The sequence below is a fragment of the Oreochromis aureus genome, linkage group 3 (assembly GCF_013358895.1).
Source record: "Oreochromis aureus strain Israel breed Guangdong linkage group 3, ZZ_aureus, whole genome shotgun sequence".
Taxonomy (NCBI): Eukaryota; Metazoa; Chordata; class Actinopteri; order Cichliformes; family Cichlidae; genus Oreochromis; species Oreochromis aureus.
Window position 1 is genome coordinate 96345672 of NC_052944.1, and position 21965 is coordinate 96367636.

The 21965-nt window shown below is 38.6% G+C and overlaps 1 protein-coding gene across 5 annotated transcripts; it reads right to left on the reverse strand.

Moving 5' to 3' along the window:
- Nucleotides 1-5139: 5139 nt before the first annotated feature.
- On the reverse strand, nucleotides 5140-21595 carry LOC116313216 (NLR family CARD domain-containing protein 3-like). Of its 5 annotated transcripts, XM_039608906.1 has the most exons (13): nucleotides 21548-21583; nucleotides 21267-21367; nucleotides 19712-19741; nucleotides 19567-19580; nucleotides 19373-19486; nucleotides 18611-18733; nucleotides 17375-17438; nucleotides 16381-16600; nucleotides 14489-16283; nucleotides 13334-13507; nucleotides 12798-12971; nucleotides 8423-8469; nucleotides 5140-6362 (listed from the first exon to the last, which is right to left on the reverse strand). In XM_039608906.1, the coding sequence occupies exons 5-13, from the start codon at nucleotides 19441-19443 to the stop codon at nucleotides 5821-5823; spliced, it is 3210 nt and encodes a 1069-aa protein (XP_039464840.1). In that variant the 5' UTR covers nucleotides 19444-19486; nucleotides 19567-19580; nucleotides 19712-19741; nucleotides 21267-21367; nucleotides 21548-21583; the 3' UTR covers nucleotides 5140-5820. The 5 variants fall into 5 exon arrangements, with proteins under 5 accessions (XP_039464840.1, XP_039464839.1, XP_039464837.1 ...); XM_039608905.1 differs by lacking the exon at nucleotides 21267-21367 and having other exon boundaries at nucleotides 19567-19607; XM_039608903.1 differs by lacking the exon at nucleotides 19567-19580 and having other exon boundaries at nucleotides 21267-21434; nucleotides 21548-21579.
- Between the last annotated feature and the right edge of the window lie 370 nt (nucleotides 21596-21965).

Genomic DNA, 21965 nt, shown 5'->3' on the forward strand with positions numbered 1-21965 from the left:
TACCACATACGAAAGTGACCCAGATCGGATTTGAAAATATCAGATTTGTGCCGTTCACACTGTCATACCATGATCGGATATGGGTCGCATAGGGTCAAAAAAATCGGATTTGATGCGCTTTCGCCTGCAGTGTGAACGTAGCCATATACAGGGAGTGCAGAATTATTAGGCAAATGAGTATTTTGTCCACATCATCCTCTTCATGCATGTTGTCTTACTCCAAGCTGTATAGGCTCGGAAGCCTACTACCAATTAAGCATATTAGGTGATGTGCATCTCTGTAATGAGAAGGGGTGTGGTCTAATGACATCAACACCCTATATCAGGTGTGCATAATTATTAGGCAACTTCCTTTCCTTTGGCAAAATGGGTCAAAAGAAGGACTTGACAGGCTCAGAAAAGTCAAAAATAGTGAGATATCTTGCAGAGGGATGCAGCAGTCTTAAAATTGCAAAGCTTCTGAAGCGTGATCATCGAACAATCAAGCGTTTCATTCAAAATAGTCAACAGGGTCGCAAGAAGCGTGTGGAAAACCAAGGCGCAAAATAACTGCCCATGAACTGAGAAAAGTCAAGCGTGCAGCTGCCAAGATGCCACTTGCCACCAGTTTGGCCATATTTCAGAGCTGCAACATCACTGGAGTACCCAAAAGCACAAGGTGTGCAATACTCAGAGACATGGCCGAGGTAAGAAAGGCTGAAAGACGACCACCACTGAACAAGACACACAAGCTGAAACGTCAAGACTGGGCCAAGAAATATCTCAAGACTGATTTTTCTAAGGTTTTATGGACTGATGAAATGAGAGTGAGTCTTGATGGGCCAGATGGATGGGCCCGTGGCTGGATTGGTAAAGGGCAGAGAGCTCCAGTCCGACTCAGACGCCAGCAAGGTGGAGGTGGAGTACTGGTTTGGGCTGGTATCATCAAAGATGAGCTTGTGGGGCCTTTTCGGGTTGAGGATGGAGTCAAGCTCAACTCCCAGTCCTACTGCCAGTTTCTGGAAGACACCTTCTTCAAGCAGTGGTACAGGAAGAAGTCTGCATCCTTCAAGAAAAACATGATTTTCATGCAGGACAATGCTCCATCACTGCACGCGTCCAAGTACTCCACAGCGTGGCTGGCAAGAAAGGGTATAAAAGAAGAAAAACTAATGACATGGCCTCCTTGTTCACCTGATCTGAACCCCATTGAGAACCTGTGGTCCATCATCAAATGTGAGATTTACAAGGAGGGAAAACAGTACACCTCTCTGAACAGTGTCTGGGAGGCTGTGGTTGCTGCTGCACGCAATGTTGATGGTGAACAGATCAAAACACTGACAGAATCCATGGATGGCAGGCTTTTGAGTGTCCTTGCAAAGAAAGGTGGCTATATTGGTCGCTGATTTGTTTTTGTTTTGTTTTTGAATGTCAGAAATGTATATTTGTGAATGTGGAGATGTTATATTGGTTTCACTGGTAAAATAAATAATTGAAATGGGTATATATTTGTTTTTGTTAAGTTGCCTAATAATTATGCACAGTAATAGTCACTTGCACACACAGATATCCCCTAAAATAGCTAAAACTAAAACAAACTAAAAACTACTTCCAAAACATTCAGCTTTGATATTAATGAGTTTTTTGGGTTCATTGAGAACATGGTTGTTGTTCAATAATAAAATTATTCCTCAAAAATACAACTTGCCTAATAATTCTGCACTCCCTGTAGACAGAAGCGACGAATGGTGAGAACAGTCAGAGTCACTTTACACAAGGAGATGCTGTATGTGAGAGAGTGATGCAGAGGAAGCCTTTTCTCTGCCCACAGCACAAACAGAGCCGCTTGAGGTATGCTGAAGCACATTTGGACAAGCCAGCTTCATTCTGAAATAAGGTGCTGTGGAATGATGAAACTAAAATGGGGTTATGTGGGCATAAAAAGGGGTGTTATGCATGGAGGAAAAAGAACACAGCATTCCAAGAAAAACACCTGCTACCTACAGTAAAATATGGTGGTGGTTCCATCATGCTGTGGGGCTGTGTGGCCAGTGCAGGGACTGGGAATCTTGTCAAAGTTGAGGGACACATGGATTCCACTCAGTATCAGCAGATTTTGGAGACCAATGTCCAGGAATCAGTGACAAAGCTGAAGCTGCGCTGGGGCTGGATCTTTCAACAAGACAACGACCTGAAACGCTGCTCAACATCCACTAAGGCATTCATGCAGAGGAACAAGTCCCCAGTCTCAGTCCCCAAACCTGAATATTATTGAAAACCTGTGGTGTGAGTTAAAGAGAGCTGTCCATGCTCGAAAGCCATCAAACCTGAATGAATTAGAGATGTTTTGTAAAGAGGAATGGTCCAAAATACCTTCAACCACAATCCAGCCTCTCATTGGAACCTACAGGAAGCGTTTAGAGGCTGTAATTTCTGCAAAAGGCGGATCTACTAAATATTGATTTCATTTCTTTTTTTGTGGTGTCCAAATTTATGCACCTGCCTGATTTTGTTTAAATAATTATTGCACACTTTCTGTAAATCAAATAAACTTCATTTCACTTCTCAAATATCACTGTGTGTGTCTCCTATATGATATATTTAACTGACATTTTTTATTGTAACAACCAACGAGTTATACAGGAAAATAATAACTATTAACAAGGTTGGCCAAACTTTTGCATCCCACTGTATATTTCTTTAGCTAAAAGGAAAGTTTTAAACATAATATTAAAAGCAGCGTGTCCATAAAAGGATTAATTCTTTTAAGATAAGAAAAGATGGGGCCTGATTATTTAAGACCTTGTATGTGAGGAGCAGGATTTTGAATTCAATTCTGAATTTAACAGGAAGCCAATGAAGGGAAGCCAATATAGCAGAAATGTGCTCTCTCTTTCCAAAGTAATGCCAGCCAGAGTAAGAATCAGGTTAAAAATTATCATGACATTCACTCCATGATAAGTTGTCATGTCCTAATACTGTTACACCTTACTATCATTATAGTACAGACAGTATAGACAGTAGTAATATTTTACTGTCATATAAACAACAGTAAAGTATTGTTACATTATACCTAAATATCTGAAAATTGTTTTAAAAATGTTAAAAATATCTGCTGCTAACAGAATGAACCAACACCCAAACTCAATGGCAGCTAAAACATCTAATGTGTCACGAGATGCTAGCTGCTGATACAGAAAGAAGATTATTTTCAGTTCCAAGAAAAAGTTTCGATTATAAAACACAGGCATGTTTACTCTTAAAAAACTGTAATATGTTTCAGCATAAAAGCCATAAACACACGTCATGTGCATGCTGGCTCTTTGGTTTACCAAAATTCCAGCTGGGATGAGACTGGAAGACTTCAAAAGTGGTGTTAATGGGAAAGTTAAAGACTGTGCTGTGACTTTGGTGAAGGAAGAGCTCCATGTTTCCTGTCTCCATGTAGTCAGCCACCAAGTTCTGTTCTTTACATGCTGTTCTGTGACTACAGCAGAGAGTTTGTCTCCTTCTTGGTCAGAGACATGCAGACTGTTATTTGATCAAAGGTTGATAAAACTCACAAAGACAACATGACTGTAGCTACAAACCTTAAATTATTTCACATCAGTGCTCTTCTATCATCAGGAACCATCAAACCCTCCGCATCAAACCTGGAGACAGTGCAGTGTCTAAAAAGAGCGTCAAACATACGAAGACACCAGAAAATCACATTTTTTTAGTCCACACCACCCAAAAAATGGGAAAAGTTCATAAAAAAGGAGTGAAGTCTAAAGAATCCTTAAACCCTGACATTTAGTGCTCTGTCATTTACAAAGACTGAAATTAAATCTCACAGAAAAATGGAGATTTTTTAGTATAAATACTTAAACTACCTGAGGTTTAACTGTAAATATACCAAGCAAGTATGATAAATAACAATAACAGAGTCTAATGCTGAGTCCAAGCCTCCAGGCTAAAAAGTTTACCAAGACTTGATGTCCTAGTTACCACATCAGGTGCCCTCTTTTTCTTATTTCCTTCCCTGCTGTGGGGTCATGTGGAGAATATTGGGGGAGAGGTGAAGGTCATCTTCCCTCCAGGCAGGATGGTGGTGCTTCAGTGCCACAGAGCACGTCATCGAGCTACTGATGCAGTCAGTAAAAGGGTGGAGCTCCTCAGTGTGGAGATCCCAGCACTGTGTGATGACTGTGAGGTTTTGCAACCCTTTCTCTGTGGCTACCTCTAAGTTCAGGTCCTCCGTCAGCTCTCTTGCCTATGGGGTGCCTCAGGGCTCTGTCTTGGGACCATTATTGTTTTTGTTGTATTTACTCCCTCTTCTGCAACTTCTTGGCTCTTTCTCTGATATTTCATATCATTGTTATGCAGATGATATTCAGCTATATATCTCTTTTAGGCCACCTGATGTTTCTAAGCTCCAAATCTTGCAGTCCTGCTTAGATTCCGTTAGAGATTGGCTGGCTGGTAATTACCTTCAACTAAATGCTGATAAAACGGAAATCATTGTCTTTGCTCCTGAGAAATTTGTTCCCTCGTGGTTAAAAAATCTAGGCCCTCTTGCTTCTTATATTAAATCATCCATTAGGAACCTTGGTGTTACATTTGATCCAGCTCTGACGCTGGACACACACGTTAAATCTTTGGTTCGCTCTTGTTTTTACCATTTAAGAAATATTGCTGAGTCCCATTGTGTCACGTTCCGAATTGGAAATGATTATTCATGCATTTGTTTCATCCCACTTAGACTATTGTAATTCCTTGTTTACTTGCTTAAGTATGCCTCCCTGGAACGACTGCAGGGCGTTCAGAATGCTGCTGCTAGGCTTCTGACAAACCATCACAAACACTCCCATGTTCATGTGCAACAAGTCAACAAGAAAAAAATCCCACTGTTTACATCTTATTCCTTTTTTCTTCACCTTCCCTTTTCTGTTACAATTCAGGATTGTATTTTTTATACACACACCCCCCCCCCTTCCAAAAAAAAAAAAAAAAATCAAAATCCATCTCTGAGATTGTTTCTGATCAGTCGAGAAATATGTCTGTGAAGGTTCTCAGTCATCCAGGTCATCGTAGTCTAAAGAGCTTGGAAAGGAAAGTGTCTGGACTTCTCCAGACGCTTTCCTTAGATCAGTCAAGAAACACAGACTGGAGGTCATCTATAAGTCAGACTTTTTTTACTGAATATGAAATGAAGAGAGACGTCTCCAAAGCTTCCAGGTACAACCTCGATAAACTGCACTTATATTATTTATAAGTGTCTGAAGCTACATTTGAATCGACACAGATGAATAAAGTGTTTATGAATCCAGAACCATCTGGATCAACTGTTGAGAAAAATGGTCACATGGTGGTTATATTGCCTTTTCCCAGGAATTACTTGTAGTGAATTGTTACTGAATTTGCACAACAAAAGAGAGAAACACAAATGTATAGTTATGCAATGTAAAAATTTAAAGAAGCCCAAACTCAAAATATTTAAAGCCTGCAGCTCTCCTCCTCACAAAGCCCAACAACTTCTAAAATGTCTTAATTTTCTGTTGCAAAGATTTCTTCCATCAGGCTAAACATGATTAAAATGTGTATAATGGAACAAATACAGTGTTTGATTATGATGCAACAGATTTTAAAGCAAAGTCCTGTGGGTATTTAAACTGTAACATATTAGTAGAAACTGATAACTGCTCTTGAAAAATAGGCACCTCAGAAAATAAGATGAAAACAGACATTTTTTCAGGAGAAAAAACTAATATATGTACAATGTATGAGACAATTTATCTGATATATTTAACATTTACAATAGCTAAGTGAGAAAAAGTATGAAACACCACAGTACGTCCATTATTCTGAGTCAGCACAGAGGTGGATACTAGAGTCAGGCTTCACTCTAAACCCAGCATATACAGGTTCAGTGAAGGTGGTGTTGAAGGTGTGCAGGTGGATCAGTTTGTCAGAGGAGACACTGTAAAAGGACACAGTTCCTGCAGAACAGTCCACATACACTGCTACTTTGTGAGAAACAGCTGAGGGGAGAAGAGGAATAGCTCTTCCAATGTAATCATGATTTCCATAGTAACCTATATCATCACGACAGTAGAGACTCCAGGATTGGTAAGTCCTTCCAAACCTGCTTTCATCCTCTTCTCCTTTCCTTCTGATTCCTCCGTAAGCTACAGCAACATGAACCTCTCCACTCCACTCAACCTCCCAGTAACAGCGACCACTCAGACTGTTAGTACACAGCAGCTGAGGCCACTTATCAAACCTATGATCATGATCAGGATACAGCTGTTCTTCTTTCACGTGTGTCACCTCCTTCTTGTCATCAGACAGTTTGAGGTTCCTGTGTGCTGTGTTTGGATCCAGCGTCAGATCACAGAAATCTAAAAGGGCCAATAAGACACAGTGCATAACCATTTAACTCTAACAACTCATTAGCAAATTATTCATTAGAGCCAATGTGTAACAGTAAATGTGGTCCTCATATTTTGTGTCTTTATTTATGTGGTCTGAAGCTTAAACATTCAAGGATGCAGGCAGTGTGATGATGAGTGTAAATGAGAAAAAAGAAAAAATTTGTCTTAAAAAACAAAATTATCAACAATAATTATTTGAAAGGGAAGTGAATTAGAATAAATATTAACATTAAAATACAAGCATACAGTCTTTGCATTTACATTCACTTCACATGCATTAACGTCTAAGGTGCACCATCAACACTAAACACAAACATGAAAGCGATGTTATGTGATTTATTTTCATTTTATGTGCACATGGAAATGTGTGTTAATATGTTGCTGGGCAACCAGGAGTGCCACAGTTGTTTTACATCGATTTCTACATGGTGAAAATATCTCCTGTGGTGATTCTAGATTGAAATGGTCGCATTTTATTTTTCCACACATCCCCACATTCTCTATATGATAGGAGAAGCTGTGATACTGTTGTGGATTTTTATGACATCATACACTGGACATATACTCACATATACACTATGTAATCATATATACATGATTAGGACCAATAAGTAACCTGTGATTGTATTATGGCCAATGGTAACTAGTGCAAACAAAGGGTTAAATAAACTTGGCCCCGCTGAGCTGCACCTGGAAGCCTCTCTGCTGCCAGAAAGTGATGAAGCACTCATCTCTATCCCATGAAAGTAAACAAAACTTGCCCGCCTATGAGTGCACCTGGGACACTTTTGCCCATCTCCGGTTGCCAAAATTGTGAAAAACCCTTAACGGGTATAACAGCCCACCCCTGGCAGCGAACCCGACTTAGCTGTCAGGAAGATTAATTGTTTTATCTTTGCTGTATGTTTGATATCTGTAGTTTTCCAGAGTATTGGTCATAAAACTGTCATAAAGGACCCGATAAAAATGATTGATGTTGGGAACAGTGCCGGAGATTTAAGAAGAACAAAGGGCAAAATTGACAATTGACTGGGGAAAAGTATTGACAAACATATTATATCAATAATTGGGGTTAATGTTGACATTTGTGGAGTTGAGAAAATACGTATTAGTCTAATTTTTGATATTGAACAGAGAAAAAGCAAGGAATGGAAAAATACCCAACATCAGGAGGAGGGGTCCCTGACCCTACATAAAGAGCAGGGTCGAGATGTCCCGGGCTGCAGTGTATTAAACTCTATTCCAAGAATTCTACTCTTTTGAGCCTCTTTTGAATGCATTGATTTTAATTGGAGCTGAAAAGCTGGACTTCCACATCATTGGCTTACCATATTTGCTTAAAAGTTTGCGACCACAATACATGAGATGATGGGACTTCATTTAACAGTATTACAGTATTTTTAATAAGGTGATGGGTAAAAATAATCTTCTTTGTAGTTTAGTGTTAACACAGCCAAATTTTTACATTTGCCTGTCAGTGGAAAACAGGTCATCATCACAATCGGTCAGCATCACCAGTGCATTTAAATTATGTTCTTCATCCCAGTACATTAGCTAATGCTAGTTAACACTAATGAATTACAACCTGACTCATGAAGCCAAATTTTGTTTTAGGTAGATCAATAATTTAATTAATCTAAATTCCCTCCCTCTCTGGTAACTTTTATTTTGCACCAAACATTATAAACTAATCATGAGGTTGGTGCTGTTACAGCTCATCCTCTATCCAATTTTACTGCAGGCAAAATTATTTCTGAATAGAAAATTCTAGTTGACTATGTGGTCTCATTTCTTCACCAGATAATTAAGAAATGGTTTAATTGGTTTTCACATTAGTTTATCAAGAATAAGAACCAATATGCAAAACTTTGTGATGTTTTAAGATTGGATCAAAAATGAGTTTTAGTTGTGGAATTTAATTAAAATTCATAATTAAAGATAATTAGCAGAGATGCGTAAAAAAATGTGACAAAATGTAGAACACAGTGCAGCATGATGTACAGCTAATAAATCAAAAACACACTTACATTTTCTTAGACCTGGTCTCATCCACTGGTCTCCTTGAGGCTCCACACTGAAATAAGCACATTATCATTTCGTGCGAAAAAGTGGCCTTTATATTCTCTGATTCATCTTTTCTAGAGAAATTTTCTTGTATTTTATTTGATCTCACAATAAAGTGAAAATGATCATACTTTCTCATTTACTCATTTAAGGTTTTATTTTTGTTTTTATGTATCAACGCACAATTAGAAAAGTTATTTGGTCTGTATCAGGTGAAGTGTATAAGAGATGTAAAAAGCCAAAATCCTGTATAAAGAACACTCTGTATAAAACAGTGCACCCCGTAGGATCGCCTCAGCAATGAGTAGTAATTGAATAACTTAAGAAGAATCATTTACAGAAGAATTCTTGTGTTTTTCACATGACTATATCTGCACTGCATGAAATAGCAAGTGCAGATATAGTAAGACAATCTGACCCAAAACACTGGCAAGGTATAACAGGGAGGGAGCAATGAAACAAAAGTGTAATATAATGTCATGATGGATTTTTGGACTTTGGAGTTTTGGGATGTTTGGGTTTTTCTGGTTTTGTACTTTTGATTATTCTTGGTTTCATGATTATATATTCTGTATTGGTTTCATACTTTCTTGTAGCAGCATTTCTTGGTTTCAGTCTGGTTTATTTTCTGCCTCCCTGTGTTTCTGTCACTACAATGTGTTTGTTCATTCTTATAATCACATAGGTTTTAAGCTATTTGAGTCTGAGTCAGCTTCTGTCTTTGTCATTGTTGTTCCAGTATTGGTGGGAAATACCCTCAAAGTCTGGTTGGCTTCCAAGGTTTCTGGGAGTGTGTGACATCCAGTTTGTCCTACACACCGTCAAACAAAGCTAGAAGCTGGTGAAGAATTAACTTTTATTTCCAATTTCTTCAAAAATATATATTTAAAAACATTTATTAATTTTTGTGGGCTAATTCTGACCAGTCACAACATAATTTTCACATTGTGCATTACCTTCTAAATCTGAGCAAACATGTCATTCTGTGCAACCTCTACACCATTAAATAAACTTCCCTTAACTTTATTTACCACCTGTACTACTGTGGATGACAGATATTTTGAAATGGCCACGAACTTTTACTCAGTCTGAGTCTGTGGTTTTGGTTCCACTGAACCTGCACGTCTTTCTCCTCTTGTTTATGAGATGTTTCCACCAGAAGTGTCAGTGGGAATAACAGAGCAGGAGGCATCAGAGCAGCATGAGCATCATGGAAAGTCTTTATAGTTCATTCATCATCATGTAAATATGCTGAGGATCAGTGATGGGAATAACAGCTTTAAAAGTAACGGCATTACTAACGGTGTTACTTTTTTCAGTAACAAGTAATCTAACTAATTCCTATTTCTATCGTTGCAACGCCGTTACAGTTACTAACAAGAAAATGCAGCGTGTTTGGAGTGTGTAGTTAGTGTGTTGTCTTGCATAGTTAGTTTGTAGTGTAGTTGATAGTTTTGTATTGTGTGTCAGAACAATGAGGCGACTGCTGAATGTCACAGGTGCTGCCAAAAAGCCACCAAAGGCAGATTACAATGTAAACGGTGTCAGGATTTTAAAATTTACAATTTCTATTTGCATTTAAAGTTATGAGATATGATTCATTAAACATGTTTATCGTTATTACAGTAAAAAATATAAGTTTTTTCTACTCTCCTGATTTTATGTTTTTTGTGTGATTTTAGATCAATTGTGTTAATACAGTATGTCAAAATAAAAATAAAAACATACAGTAAATTCAGACATGTGAGGTTGTGCTGAAAAGAATGATACCAAGTAGGGATGGGTATCAAAAACCGGTTCTTGTTGAGAACCGGTTTCCACTGTTTCAATTCCTTGGAATCGTTTGCCATTTGTGCAAACGATTCCCTTATCAATTCCAGTCGCCCCGAATGACGTCACCACGTTGCGGAGCGTCATTTACCTGGCAGGGCGCCCAAGCGGCTCAAACGCTAAAAAGTTTGATTATACTTTACGAGAACGGATGACAACAGGGCAACTTGCAAAGTATTTATTTCATTAAAGGGAGGAAACACTACGAATATGCAAAAGCATTTGCTCACAAAACACGCGATGACCTTAAATGAATGTCGTGTTTTTAATTCCGCTCCGGACTCGTGAATCTCAACCCAGCAGCAGCGGTAACGTTTGCACGTCCTCTCCCGTTAATGCGGCAGGTAAATAATCAACTAACAGTGCATATTATGTTAGCGCGATCTGCCTTATTACAAAACCTGCCATTACTGTGCATTTAGGTGACCATGATGAGACAGACAGAGTCTGGATGGCTCAGATGCTGGCAGTTGTCGCTGCAGTCTACCGGTAGCGTCTCCTTTCAGGCCAGGATAGACGAATGTCACCGAGCAGTGACTAAATTTGTGGTAAAAGGCTTGCACCCATTTGCCACAGCAGATGCCCCCGATTTTCAGTAAGTGAATGTGTTTAATTGTAGGCAGGGACATTACTGGATATTCTTGTGTGATTGCTACAGAATAATTTATGTTATACTACAGAAGAATATTTATTTTATTATTTTACATTTACAATTTTTTTTCTGGGGACACAGCCATAGGCTGTGGATCTCTTAAGATCTCACTGTTGTGTTTGTAAGGCCATGTTACTCCTAAATTTCTATCTTGTTCAAAGAGAAGATATAAAACAAAGTTCTAAGCTAATCGACCTGAGTGTTCTCCTTTTTTAAAAAAGAATCAATAAGAGAATCGATAAAGAATCAAATCGTTAAACAGAATCGAAAATGGAATCGGAATCGTGAAAGTCTTATCAATACCCATCCCTAATACCAAACAAGGCAAGACAAACAGTTTTTAAAGGTGAAATGTGGAGGGAAACTCAAAAGTAATCAAAAATGGCCAGTTACACCCTGGACCCGAGAGGGTTAAACATTTTTTTAAGTAACGCAATAGTTACCTTTCCTAGTAATTAGTTACTTTTCCAATATTGTAACTCAGTTACTAACCTGTGGAAGTAACTAGGAACTGTAACTAATTACTTTTTCAAAGCCCAACACTGCTGAGGATATTGTGTGTTCAAAGTCAGCTATCCAGTTGTGTGGTGACTTCGCTTAGAGAACACTGTGTCCAGCTTGTCTCCTGCTTCTACAATCTAACACAGATATCTTTGTATTTATTTTAACCATGACTTTATTTCCTTCTGGGTATACTGTGACTGTATGGTTGTAAATATACATTGATTTTTTTGTTTATTTAAATTGGCAAAAAGAGTCGAATGTCACCCTGTCAAAGTTAATTGCCTGTCCAGTTCATTCAGACTGCTGCCGACACTGTCATGGACCTGGGGCTTCGATCCAGCGTTTGTGTTTGGACTCTAAGTTCTGACTGATCTTTATTATTCTCTGATTTTTATAATTGAGAGTTTTGATGGTAGGTGTCGTTGATTTAGTGCTCCTGGGTTTCTTCATTACTTATTATGAAATTGTGCTTTTTCTGCTTTTCGTGTTCCTGGTTATAGTAATTGCTCATTTTGATTCCTGGAGTTTCAGATTGTTCCCAGCTTTCCCTGTGTCACTCCATGTGTCTCTGTCACAGTCTCTGTATCCTGTTATTTCCTGTTTTATTTTGACAGTTCCTCGTCTCATGTGTGTCACGTTCAGTTTTGCTTCCCCAGTCTCATGAATTAATTTCTGTTCAGCTGCGTTTCCCGGGTGTGCCCACTCTGCCCTTATCTCCATCTCACTCTGCTCTGTGTTGCCCCCTTCCTCGTGGTTCATGTAATCTCTGTTAGCCTGCTTGGTATCAGTTAATGTTGTTCGTGATATTGTTTTGTTTGGTTGCTTTGGTTATTTCCAGCCTCATTAGAGCTACAGAGTCCTGCATGAAGGGTCCACTCATGTTCTGTTCATATGACAGAGGGAGGATGAAATCAATTGATGCTGATTTTTATTAAAAGTTTCATAACATTTTCAGAAAAAACAAAAAAAAAAGAGAAGTCAGAGCTGACTAAAAACCGGGAGGTACGGCTGTGACTGTGTGGAGCACGACGTGCTGTGATGTGGGTGTTTTCAGCCACACTTTAAAAAAGTGTTTTAAAACATCTGTAATTAGGAAGATCGACACAGTCTTGAAGCGTCAGTATCGAGGGTCCCATCCTTATGTATTTGTTACATTCTCCTTCAAGCTGTGTATCCTTCCTTGTGTGCCCACAGATGGGCTTTTAACTGCGACTGGTTCTGAGTCATTCACCCAAACACAGCTGCCCATTTAACTGGACATACAGACTGTATTACTGGCAATCAGGTCAGTGGTTACTTTACAATATGCTGGAGAAAAAAAATATTTTTAGCTCTATTTCCTCTTTTCCTACCAGAGTATGTCCAGTTTCACATGTGGATCCTCTTTTTGAGCAGACAAAAGCTTCGTCCCGGAGTCTGCTGGGTGATTGTAGCTCAAGTCCAACTCTTTCAAATAGGAGGGATTGGAGAGCAGAGCTGTGGCCAGAGAGGTGAAGCCTGTTCCTGTGATCTGACAGCCTGACAGCCTTCAAACACATACAACATGTCACATCATTGTAAGGAAATGCTCTGAATTTGATGATGTACATGCAGTCGAATTAACAGATTCTGATTTCAGTTAAAGTTGTTACAAAAACAAACAAACTGGCTTTTCTTCACTCAGTTAAAAGAAGAACAGAAAGCATTGACTTTCTGTTCTTTTTTGCTGTGATAGACAATCATAAATAAAGTTAGATTTTTCTGATTGATGAAGTGTTTGTGTTTCACTTCCTACTCTACTGTTCTCTTTCAGAGCTTACACCACAACAGAAACAACATCTTAAAATCTATAAAATAATGACAGTTGTTGTGAAATATCCAAATCTCCTGAAACAAAGAATCAACTAACCTGAGAGTTTCCAGCGCACACTGTGGACTCCCAAGTCCAACACAAAGCAGCTTCACTCCTGAGTCCTGAAGGTTGTTGTTACTCATGTCCAGCTCTCTCAGTCTGGAGGACTGGGAACTTAGAATTGAGGAAAGAGCTTCACAGCTTCTCTCTGTGAGGTTACAGCCACTCAACCTAGAAACATATCAGTATATCAGAGAACTTTCCAAACTCTAATAAATAAACACTTTGACGCAGTCTCTTGCCAGGAATAAACTGGATACTAGGGGTGGGTTTTGATTATCAGTGTATCGATTTAAGTCGATTCTAGCTTGGATAACGTGATATCGATTCATTAAAATCCTGAATCGATTTTAAAATATAAATTTATTTTGCACGAAATGCCAGAATCTCAGGTTAAACCTCACAAAATTTCAACAACCACCAAACAGCTAAAACAGTAAATGAGGGCAGGTACACATAGTCTGCACAAAGACGTGAACACGAAGCACAGACCCGCCGACGGATCAGAATCAGTGAGATGTCGCCTTTCTTACCTGACGGCACGGACATGGTCGGGGGCTGAAAGCCAACAGCGCACTGATTCTGATGTTTTGGCGGGTCCGCACTTTGAGTTTGAGTCCTTTTTGCACTAGATTCTGGAGCTGCAGGTTTTATCTCTCTCCAAACAATATTGACAGAACCAGCAGCAAAGGAAGATCCAAACTACGCTTCACATTTCGCTTCACATAAACATCGTCATGAATCCCCTCTTACTTTTGATGTTTTGCTTCCACCACGATAAAATCACACTTCATGTACAGCTCTCTCTCCCTCTCTCTCTCTCTCTCTCAGTGTACTTCAAGAACAATTTCCCATCTAAAAATCTGTGTTTTATCCTCAGTTACTTTGACACAAAGGCATCTGCTGTGATGCTTACACTTTTGATAAAGTCTCGTGTCAGCTTTCTTTTTATAGATATAAAAATATGGAAATGTACTGGTGCGTGATCAGAATTACAATATTGCTGTCTGAGGCAAAATTTCCCCATTCAAATCGAATAGAATCGAATCGAATTGAATCGAATCGTGGATCGAATAGATTCGGGACCTTGTGAATCAGAATCAAATTGATTCTAGAAATCAGTGATGATACCCAGCCCTACTGGATACTTACTGGGCTTTCTTACAGGCTTTGACCACTGGCAAAAGCTGCAGAAGAGCGTCTTCTGAAGCTGAGTATTTCCTCAAGTCAAACACATCCACACCTGTTTTTGATGACAGTAGGATGAAGATCAGAGCTGACCACTGAGCAGGAGAGGGATTAACTTTAGACAGATGTCCTAAACTCAGGTGATGTTGGATCTCCTTCACTACAGAGTCATCATTCAATTCATTCAAACAGTGGAGAAGATTGATGCTCTTCTCTGGAGAGAGACTGCCATTCATTTTTTCTTTAATGTATTTGACTGTTTCCTGATTTATCTGTGAGCTGATTCCTGTTTGTGTGTGCAGGCCTTGTAGGTGATCCCAACTGGCTGGTATTGAAAGACCCAGGAAAAAGCGAAGAAACAAGTCCAGATGTCCATTTGGACTCTTCAAGGCCTTGTCCACAGCACTCTGGTAGAAATTTTGTATTAAAGACTCTCCAGTCGGCACTGATGCCATTTGTTCCATTTCCGGCCGGCTGATACCAGAGTTGGTGAATGTCAGATGGACATAAAGAGCAGCTAAAAACTCCTGAATGCTCAGATGGACAAAACAGTAAACCTTATTTTGGTACACTCCTCCCTCCTCTTTAAAGATCTGTGTGAACACTCCTGAGTACTCTGAGGCCTCTCTGACATTAATGCCACACTCTGTCAGGTCTGATTCATAGAAGATCAGGTTTCCTTTCTGCAGCTGCTCAAACGCCAGTTTCCCCAGTGCTTCAATCATTTTCCTGCTCGCTGGACTCCAAAGAGGATCTGTCTCAGCTCCTCCATCATACCTGATGTTCTTCAGTTTGGTCTGAACCACCAGGAAACGAATGTACATCTCAGTCAGGGTCTTGGGCAGCTTTCCTCCATCCTGTTTGGTTTTTAACAAACTCTCCAGAACTGTAGCAGTGATCCAGCAGAAGATTGGGATGTGACACATGATGTGGAGGCTTCGTGATGTCTTGATGTGAGAGATTATGGTGTTGGCCTCTTCCTTGTCTCTAAGTCTCTTCCTGAAGTACTCTTCCTTCTGTGGATTAGAGAATCCTCTGATCTCTGTAACCATGTCTATATACCTAGCAGGGATCTGATTGGCTGCTGCAGGTCGCGTGGTTATCCAGATGTGAGCGGAAGGAAGCAACTTTCCCCTGATGAGGTTTGTCAGCAGAACATCCACTGATGTGGACTCTGTAACATCAGTGAGGATCTCAGTGATGTGGAAGTTCAGAGGAAGTCGACACTCATCCAGACCATCAAAGATAAACACAACTTTGAACTTTTCAAATTTACAGATTCCTGCTTCTTTGATCTCAGTAAAGAAGTGATGAATAAGTCCCACTAAGCTAAACTTTTTATCCTTCAGTAAATTCAGCTCTCTGAATGGGAAAGGAAAAATGAACTGGATGTCCTGGTTGGTCTTGTCTTCAGCCCAGTCCAAAGTGAACTTTTGTGTCAGGAATGTTTTCCCGATGCCAGCCACTCCTTTGGTCAGAACTGTTCTGATTGGTTTGTCTCTTTCAGTTGAGACTTTAAAGATGTTTTCACACCTGATTGGTGTTTCTGGTCTGTTTGGTTTCCAGGAAAACATTTCAATCTGTCTGACCTCATGTTCAGTGTTGACCTCTCCGATCCCTCCCTCTGTGATGCAGAGCTCTGTGTAGATCTCATTTAGAGTGATTGGGGTTCCTGGTTTAGCAATCCCCTCAAAGACACTCTGGAACTTCTTCTTTAGGTTACATTTAAACGTATTCTCACAAAGTGGATCAGGATTTTCTACAGAAAAGCACCAGAGACATGAGTGTTATGATTATAGAAAATATGACAATTTCATTCATGTAAAGAATGAATTTATGAAGAGAAATCCTCTTACTGCTCTGCAGACAGTCAGCCAGCTCCTCCTGTTTCATTATTCTCAGGACGTTAACTGCAAGTTTCAGAAATGCATCTCTGCTGCTCCTTCTCTGCTTCTCTTCCTCACTGCCCAACACCTCCTCTTCATCCCTCTGACACTCTGAATAATCTGGATTCAGATCATTCTGCATCTTCTTTAGCTCGTTCTTCACAAACGTGATAATGTTGTGCTCTAGCATCTGGAAAATAAATGACAAAATTCATGAAAATCAGATCTTCAAAGTAAAAATAATTTTTCACAGATTTGTTTTGTGTTTGCTTTCAATAAAAAAAATTAAAAAATTGTTAAAACATATGCAAGTAACACATTAAAATAAAACTCCTGTCAGAGAAAAAAATATAATTCAAAAATGTTATCGTTGTATAACATTTCTGAATATTTTTTTTGTGGATTGTCATTTTGGTTCTTATTGATATAAAAACAGTGATTATTAACATTGAACTGAAAAAATGAGATAAATAAATACATGTATTTATGATGTTTACAAAAAAGCCTGCTTTCATCCATCAATTTTAAGTAATTTTATCATCACATGATGCTTTTTATTCACAATTTTAGGGGGAACATTCTTTTGCCTCTCAATTCATTGATGATATAAACAAAAACTCAGATCTTTGGAAAATTTCAATCTGTGTTTCGCTCACATCGTAATTCTGAGACTCCTTTCATCAAGGTCTCGAATGATCTGCTGCTCAGTTTGTGATACAGTGAATCAAAGTAGTTTAATCATTTCCTCGTCCTTCTGCACATATTTTGTTTAATTGCCCTTATTGCTTCTCTTCTTTATCAGCAGTTTGAAACTTAGTTTTAAAAAATGCTTTATAAATGAAAAAGCAAGTGAAAATATTTCACTTTTGAATTATTTGTGGAAATTTGGCATAATTTTATGATGAATATTGAACTGTACAAAATTAAAATAATTACAAACAGAGGTTGGTGTACATGTACAAACCTTAAATACTGAGTCCAGATCAGTTTGATGCTGCTGGTTATGCTGAAGACTCTCCTGATCGTCTCTGTGGAGACACCATGATGAAATCAGAACTATTTTGCACATAAATACAAGCTAAATATTTCTTCTTCTACTGTTTGGGGATCATCCTGATTAAAAAAGTGCTACTGTGCTGTCACAAACCTATTATGTTAATTTTTAGACTTATTTATTTATTCATTTATTGGACTCCACTACACCGAAATCAGCAAGTCAGTGATGGTTCTGTACTTGAGTGTGTTCTTGTAATGACCATATTATGGAAATGCCCTGTACATTTCATCATCATAAATGATGGGCGATCGTGGGACAAAAGTTAGGAGTTCGCCTTGTAATCGGAAGGTTGCCGGTTTGAGCCCCAGCTTGGACAGTCTTGGTCTTTGTGTCCTTGGGCAAGACACTTCAACCGTTGCCTACTGGTGGTGGTCAGAGGGCCCAGTGGCGCCAGTGTCCGGCAGCCTCGCCTCTGTCAGTGCTCCCCAGGGTGGCTGTGGCTACAATGTAGCTTGCCATCACCAGTGTGTGAATGTGTGGATGACTGGTTGTGTTGCGCTTTGGGGTCCTTAGGGACTAGAAAAGCGCTATACAAATACAGGCCATTTACCATAAAGACGAAAAAGAATTTAAAGAAGAAAAAAATCAGATTTATTTTGTTGTGTTGAAGTGTTTTATTGAAAATGTGGCTTTTTCGTTTTTAAAATACCTGCAGCAAAGAAGAGCATCTTAGAGCAGCAGCTGATTTTTTTTTTTTTCTGAGGAATTAAAAATTAAAAATACACTTAAAAGAAAATCATATGATGACACTTTGAATCCGCTTACACTAGGCTACATCTGTGGTCTTCAGTTGAAGATGATGAACTACAAAAGATCATCTTACAACATCCTAATGGATTTTGTCATGTTATTTCATGCAGATCATATAAAAAAGAAACACTGGTTATATTCCACTGGGAATATAAAGGAAGAATTGAATCTCTTTAACTTAATATTTAGAGAATTCCAGCATCTCGTGGTTTTCGCCACCACACAGACAGTTGTGTCTTTACCTTTCTAAGCAAAACTGGCACCCGCAGTATGGAGCTGACACATTCCTTCTGATTACTACATAAATTATAATCAGCATGATGGCCAGTGCAGGGAATGCAGGGCTTTTATGATGTCAAGCCCAATGTAGTACACAGCTATAAGGTAACTTACGTCTCAGCAGGAGCGGGTTTTGTTCCTTTAAAGTTATCGATGAAAAACTTTGATCGATCACTCTTCAAAGACACACAGCTGGGTCCAGGTTCAGATTTAGGGGCATCTGGTGCCTCAGTGATCCTGGTGAGCAGAGAAAAAGACCATCAGGCAGAGGAATTACATTTTTAGCCTTCAGAAAACAAGAAGTACTGGATAAAGAGCCGGTCACAGTAATAATATTACAGTAAGGCTAAAATCTTTGATGCTCTTTACAATGAATGACTTTGTTCACTTTAGTCTGTGTGTTTATCCAGCTGTCTTTACTTTTTTTTTATAAACACAGTTTCTTCCCTCAGGCTGTTACTCAACACTGTGAAAAAACAGACTGATACATGAATCATTTCATGTGCACATTAATCTAATTAGCTTGTATAGATATTATGCAACTTACTGTGTGAAATAAAGTAAAAAAAAATGTTCAAAAAATAAATAAATCATGGTTTAAGAGTCAGAATATTTCATTATGTAAATAAGTCATGAAAAGTGAACATCCCTTTTTTTTTACTTGAACTATGATCACACAGTGTATTCTCCATTTTGTGCCAAAACCTGTTTTGAGTTTTCAACAACAGGTGTTTAAATCCACAGCATGGACAGAAAAAACAAATACAATACAGTACAATGAAATTAAAAATAATAATGATAAATTACTTCACATGTGGTAAACCAAACCTTCTCACTGATTACTAATAGAGTTTTACACATGTTTATCACTCTTACTTCACATCAGGAGACAGTTTCCTGCTTTTAAAGTCAGAGCAGTCTTCCTGTGGATTGGTTCTCTTCCTCATTGTTACAGAGCTGAGTCCAGGTTGATGTTCAGGAGGATCTGGTCTGAGGAGTGAGGAAAGGAATTGGGCAGGGTAATATATCCACCATTTTTACTCTCCAAGTGGAACATATGCTGGACAAACCTTGCAGGGTTAAACTGAATTAACAAAGAGACCAGATGATGCTGGTAAGCAGATTTGTTGTAGAGAGTTACTGCATGTAGCATGAAATCATTTCTCTATTTGTTCTTTAAGCAGTGAAGATAATGTTAGGTTTTGAGAGGGATACCTTTCCATGTTGGTAAAAACCTGCAGTCACCTGATGGAAGAGAAAAGTGAGAATAAAACAGATTATAATTTAGCTTTATTGTTTGTTGATGATGATGATGGTGGTGGTGAAGCTCTTATTTGTCACTTGCAGCTGCCTTCAGCGAAATAGGACCTCTTCCGACCAAACATACATTACACAAGCATTACATCGGGAGACAGGTGAGAACAGGTAGCGTAAAAGAAAATAATGAAATGTGCAAAAATAGGGGAGTGCAGGAGAGAAAGACTAAGCTTCTATGAGATCAATATAAGAACAGAAAACAATAACTGCTTAGCACAAAAAGCACATGAATCTTCACAGCATAACACCATGAAACACATCACAAGCAACATGGGTGGATAAATGGGGTGAGAGTTTGCCAGTGTAGACAGCTGGCAAACAGCAAGGCTCTGCAGCAGCACAGTCGATCCTCTGTCTGCATGGGAGAGGGTCAAGCATCGGAGGCATTCATTGAGATAGCTGATAGCTAGAATGTGGTGATCTGTTTAAATATATTAATGCTTAATAATAATTATGATGTGATATGATAGATGATATTAAAAAAAACTGAAATAAAGTGAGCTTTTTTGTCTGACCATCAACAAGTCAACAAACAATCATTGTGATTATTAAGCTTTTTAAATAGAACAAAAATATAAAAACATACATAATTTAAATCAGATCAAAGGTTAACTTTTTCATCATCTTCCTGAACACCGTCTGTCTGCAGCTCTTTGCTGTCTGCACTGGGATAAGATCTGATTCTGTTCTTTCTCTGTTAAGGTCTTGTCTTACTCCCTTACCCACTTTATGCTTCAGGAGTTTGAATCTGTATTTAAGTAAAAGTATTTTCCTGCTAAATATCATAAATCACATAACATACGTTTTAGAAATTATCCTCTACTTCAGCTGTCTCAGCTTTTCTTTCATTCTTGTTTCAGTCTCTAAAGTGTAACTTCCTCACCAGACTGTGTGAGGAACTTCCTCACACAGTCATTTTTAAAACAAATACAAAGAAAATAATTCAAAGCTTGCCAAATGTCCACCATCACTGTGTTTTACTCTGCAGCTCACTTCCTTGTTTTTCTCCTTGATGTTAATGATTTGAATATAGGTGCTCATCGTACCCGGCTGACACGCCCACACTGTCCAACTGGTTAAACAAGTTTTTAGTCTCACTGCTTTGTTCTGATGTTTTGCTGAATTTCCTGCCCCTGGCTACTGAATTTCTTCTATCAAGTGAAAGTTTTGAACAGCAAAACATAAATTATCCAGTTACTAAATGGAGTATAACATTTTAATCAAATAATAATTGTCTTAAGATCTGTAGGACTCTGCATCCCGACAAAGTTTTGAATAACACATTTCACTACGAGAAATGATCCAGCCACCTGAATCAAAAACATGATAAATTACACAGAGAGCTCATCACCCAGAGGCATTAACGGTTATGTCAAAGCACATAAAACCATCATCTGCTCAAATAACTCATGTCTGAAAACACAAAACACCAAATTCATGTTTCATATTTCACCTTTAGTCCTTCCAACGGAGTATGTTCTGCCTGCAGTGGGAAACCTTCAGTCTCCTCAGTCCAGAAAAAGAGGTTCTCAAACGTTTTGTGGTCAGGAGCCTCTTTCAGAGGACAACATTATCCCATATAATCAGCTGATTTGGTCTTAGCTTCACATGATGATGTGTACTGACAGAAATATTTAACCATGTCACCAGATAGCTGGATGGTTACTAATTCATTTGTAACAGGACAGAAGACACAGAATTATAGTAAAGAAAAATAAAAGATACAATACATACGTCTGCCTTGTGTCACTTCTTTCACTCTGTGCCAGGTTTTATCAGTCATTAAGGAACCAAGTGTAGTTTCATATGCAAACACAGCTGTCACGCCTGGCTGCCTGGGATCAGGTTACATCAGCCAGTTTGTTCCTCTGTTTGTGTTCACTTCAACTTCAGTTCAGTTTTCAGTAACTGCAAAGAAAGACACAGTTATTATTTGGGGTGGTTTCATGAGTAATGTTTGAAGACAGCAGTAAAATGGGAGAAAAAAATTATTAATAATTATGTGTTTGTGTTGACCTTGAAACAAAAAAATATGATCCTCTGTAATAGGAGCTAATGTGAGCCCATACTTATGTGTCTCATAAGCACAACTAGAAATTTTAATGTAGGTATATTGGAAAATTGCACTTTTCAAAAGTCAACAACTCCTCAA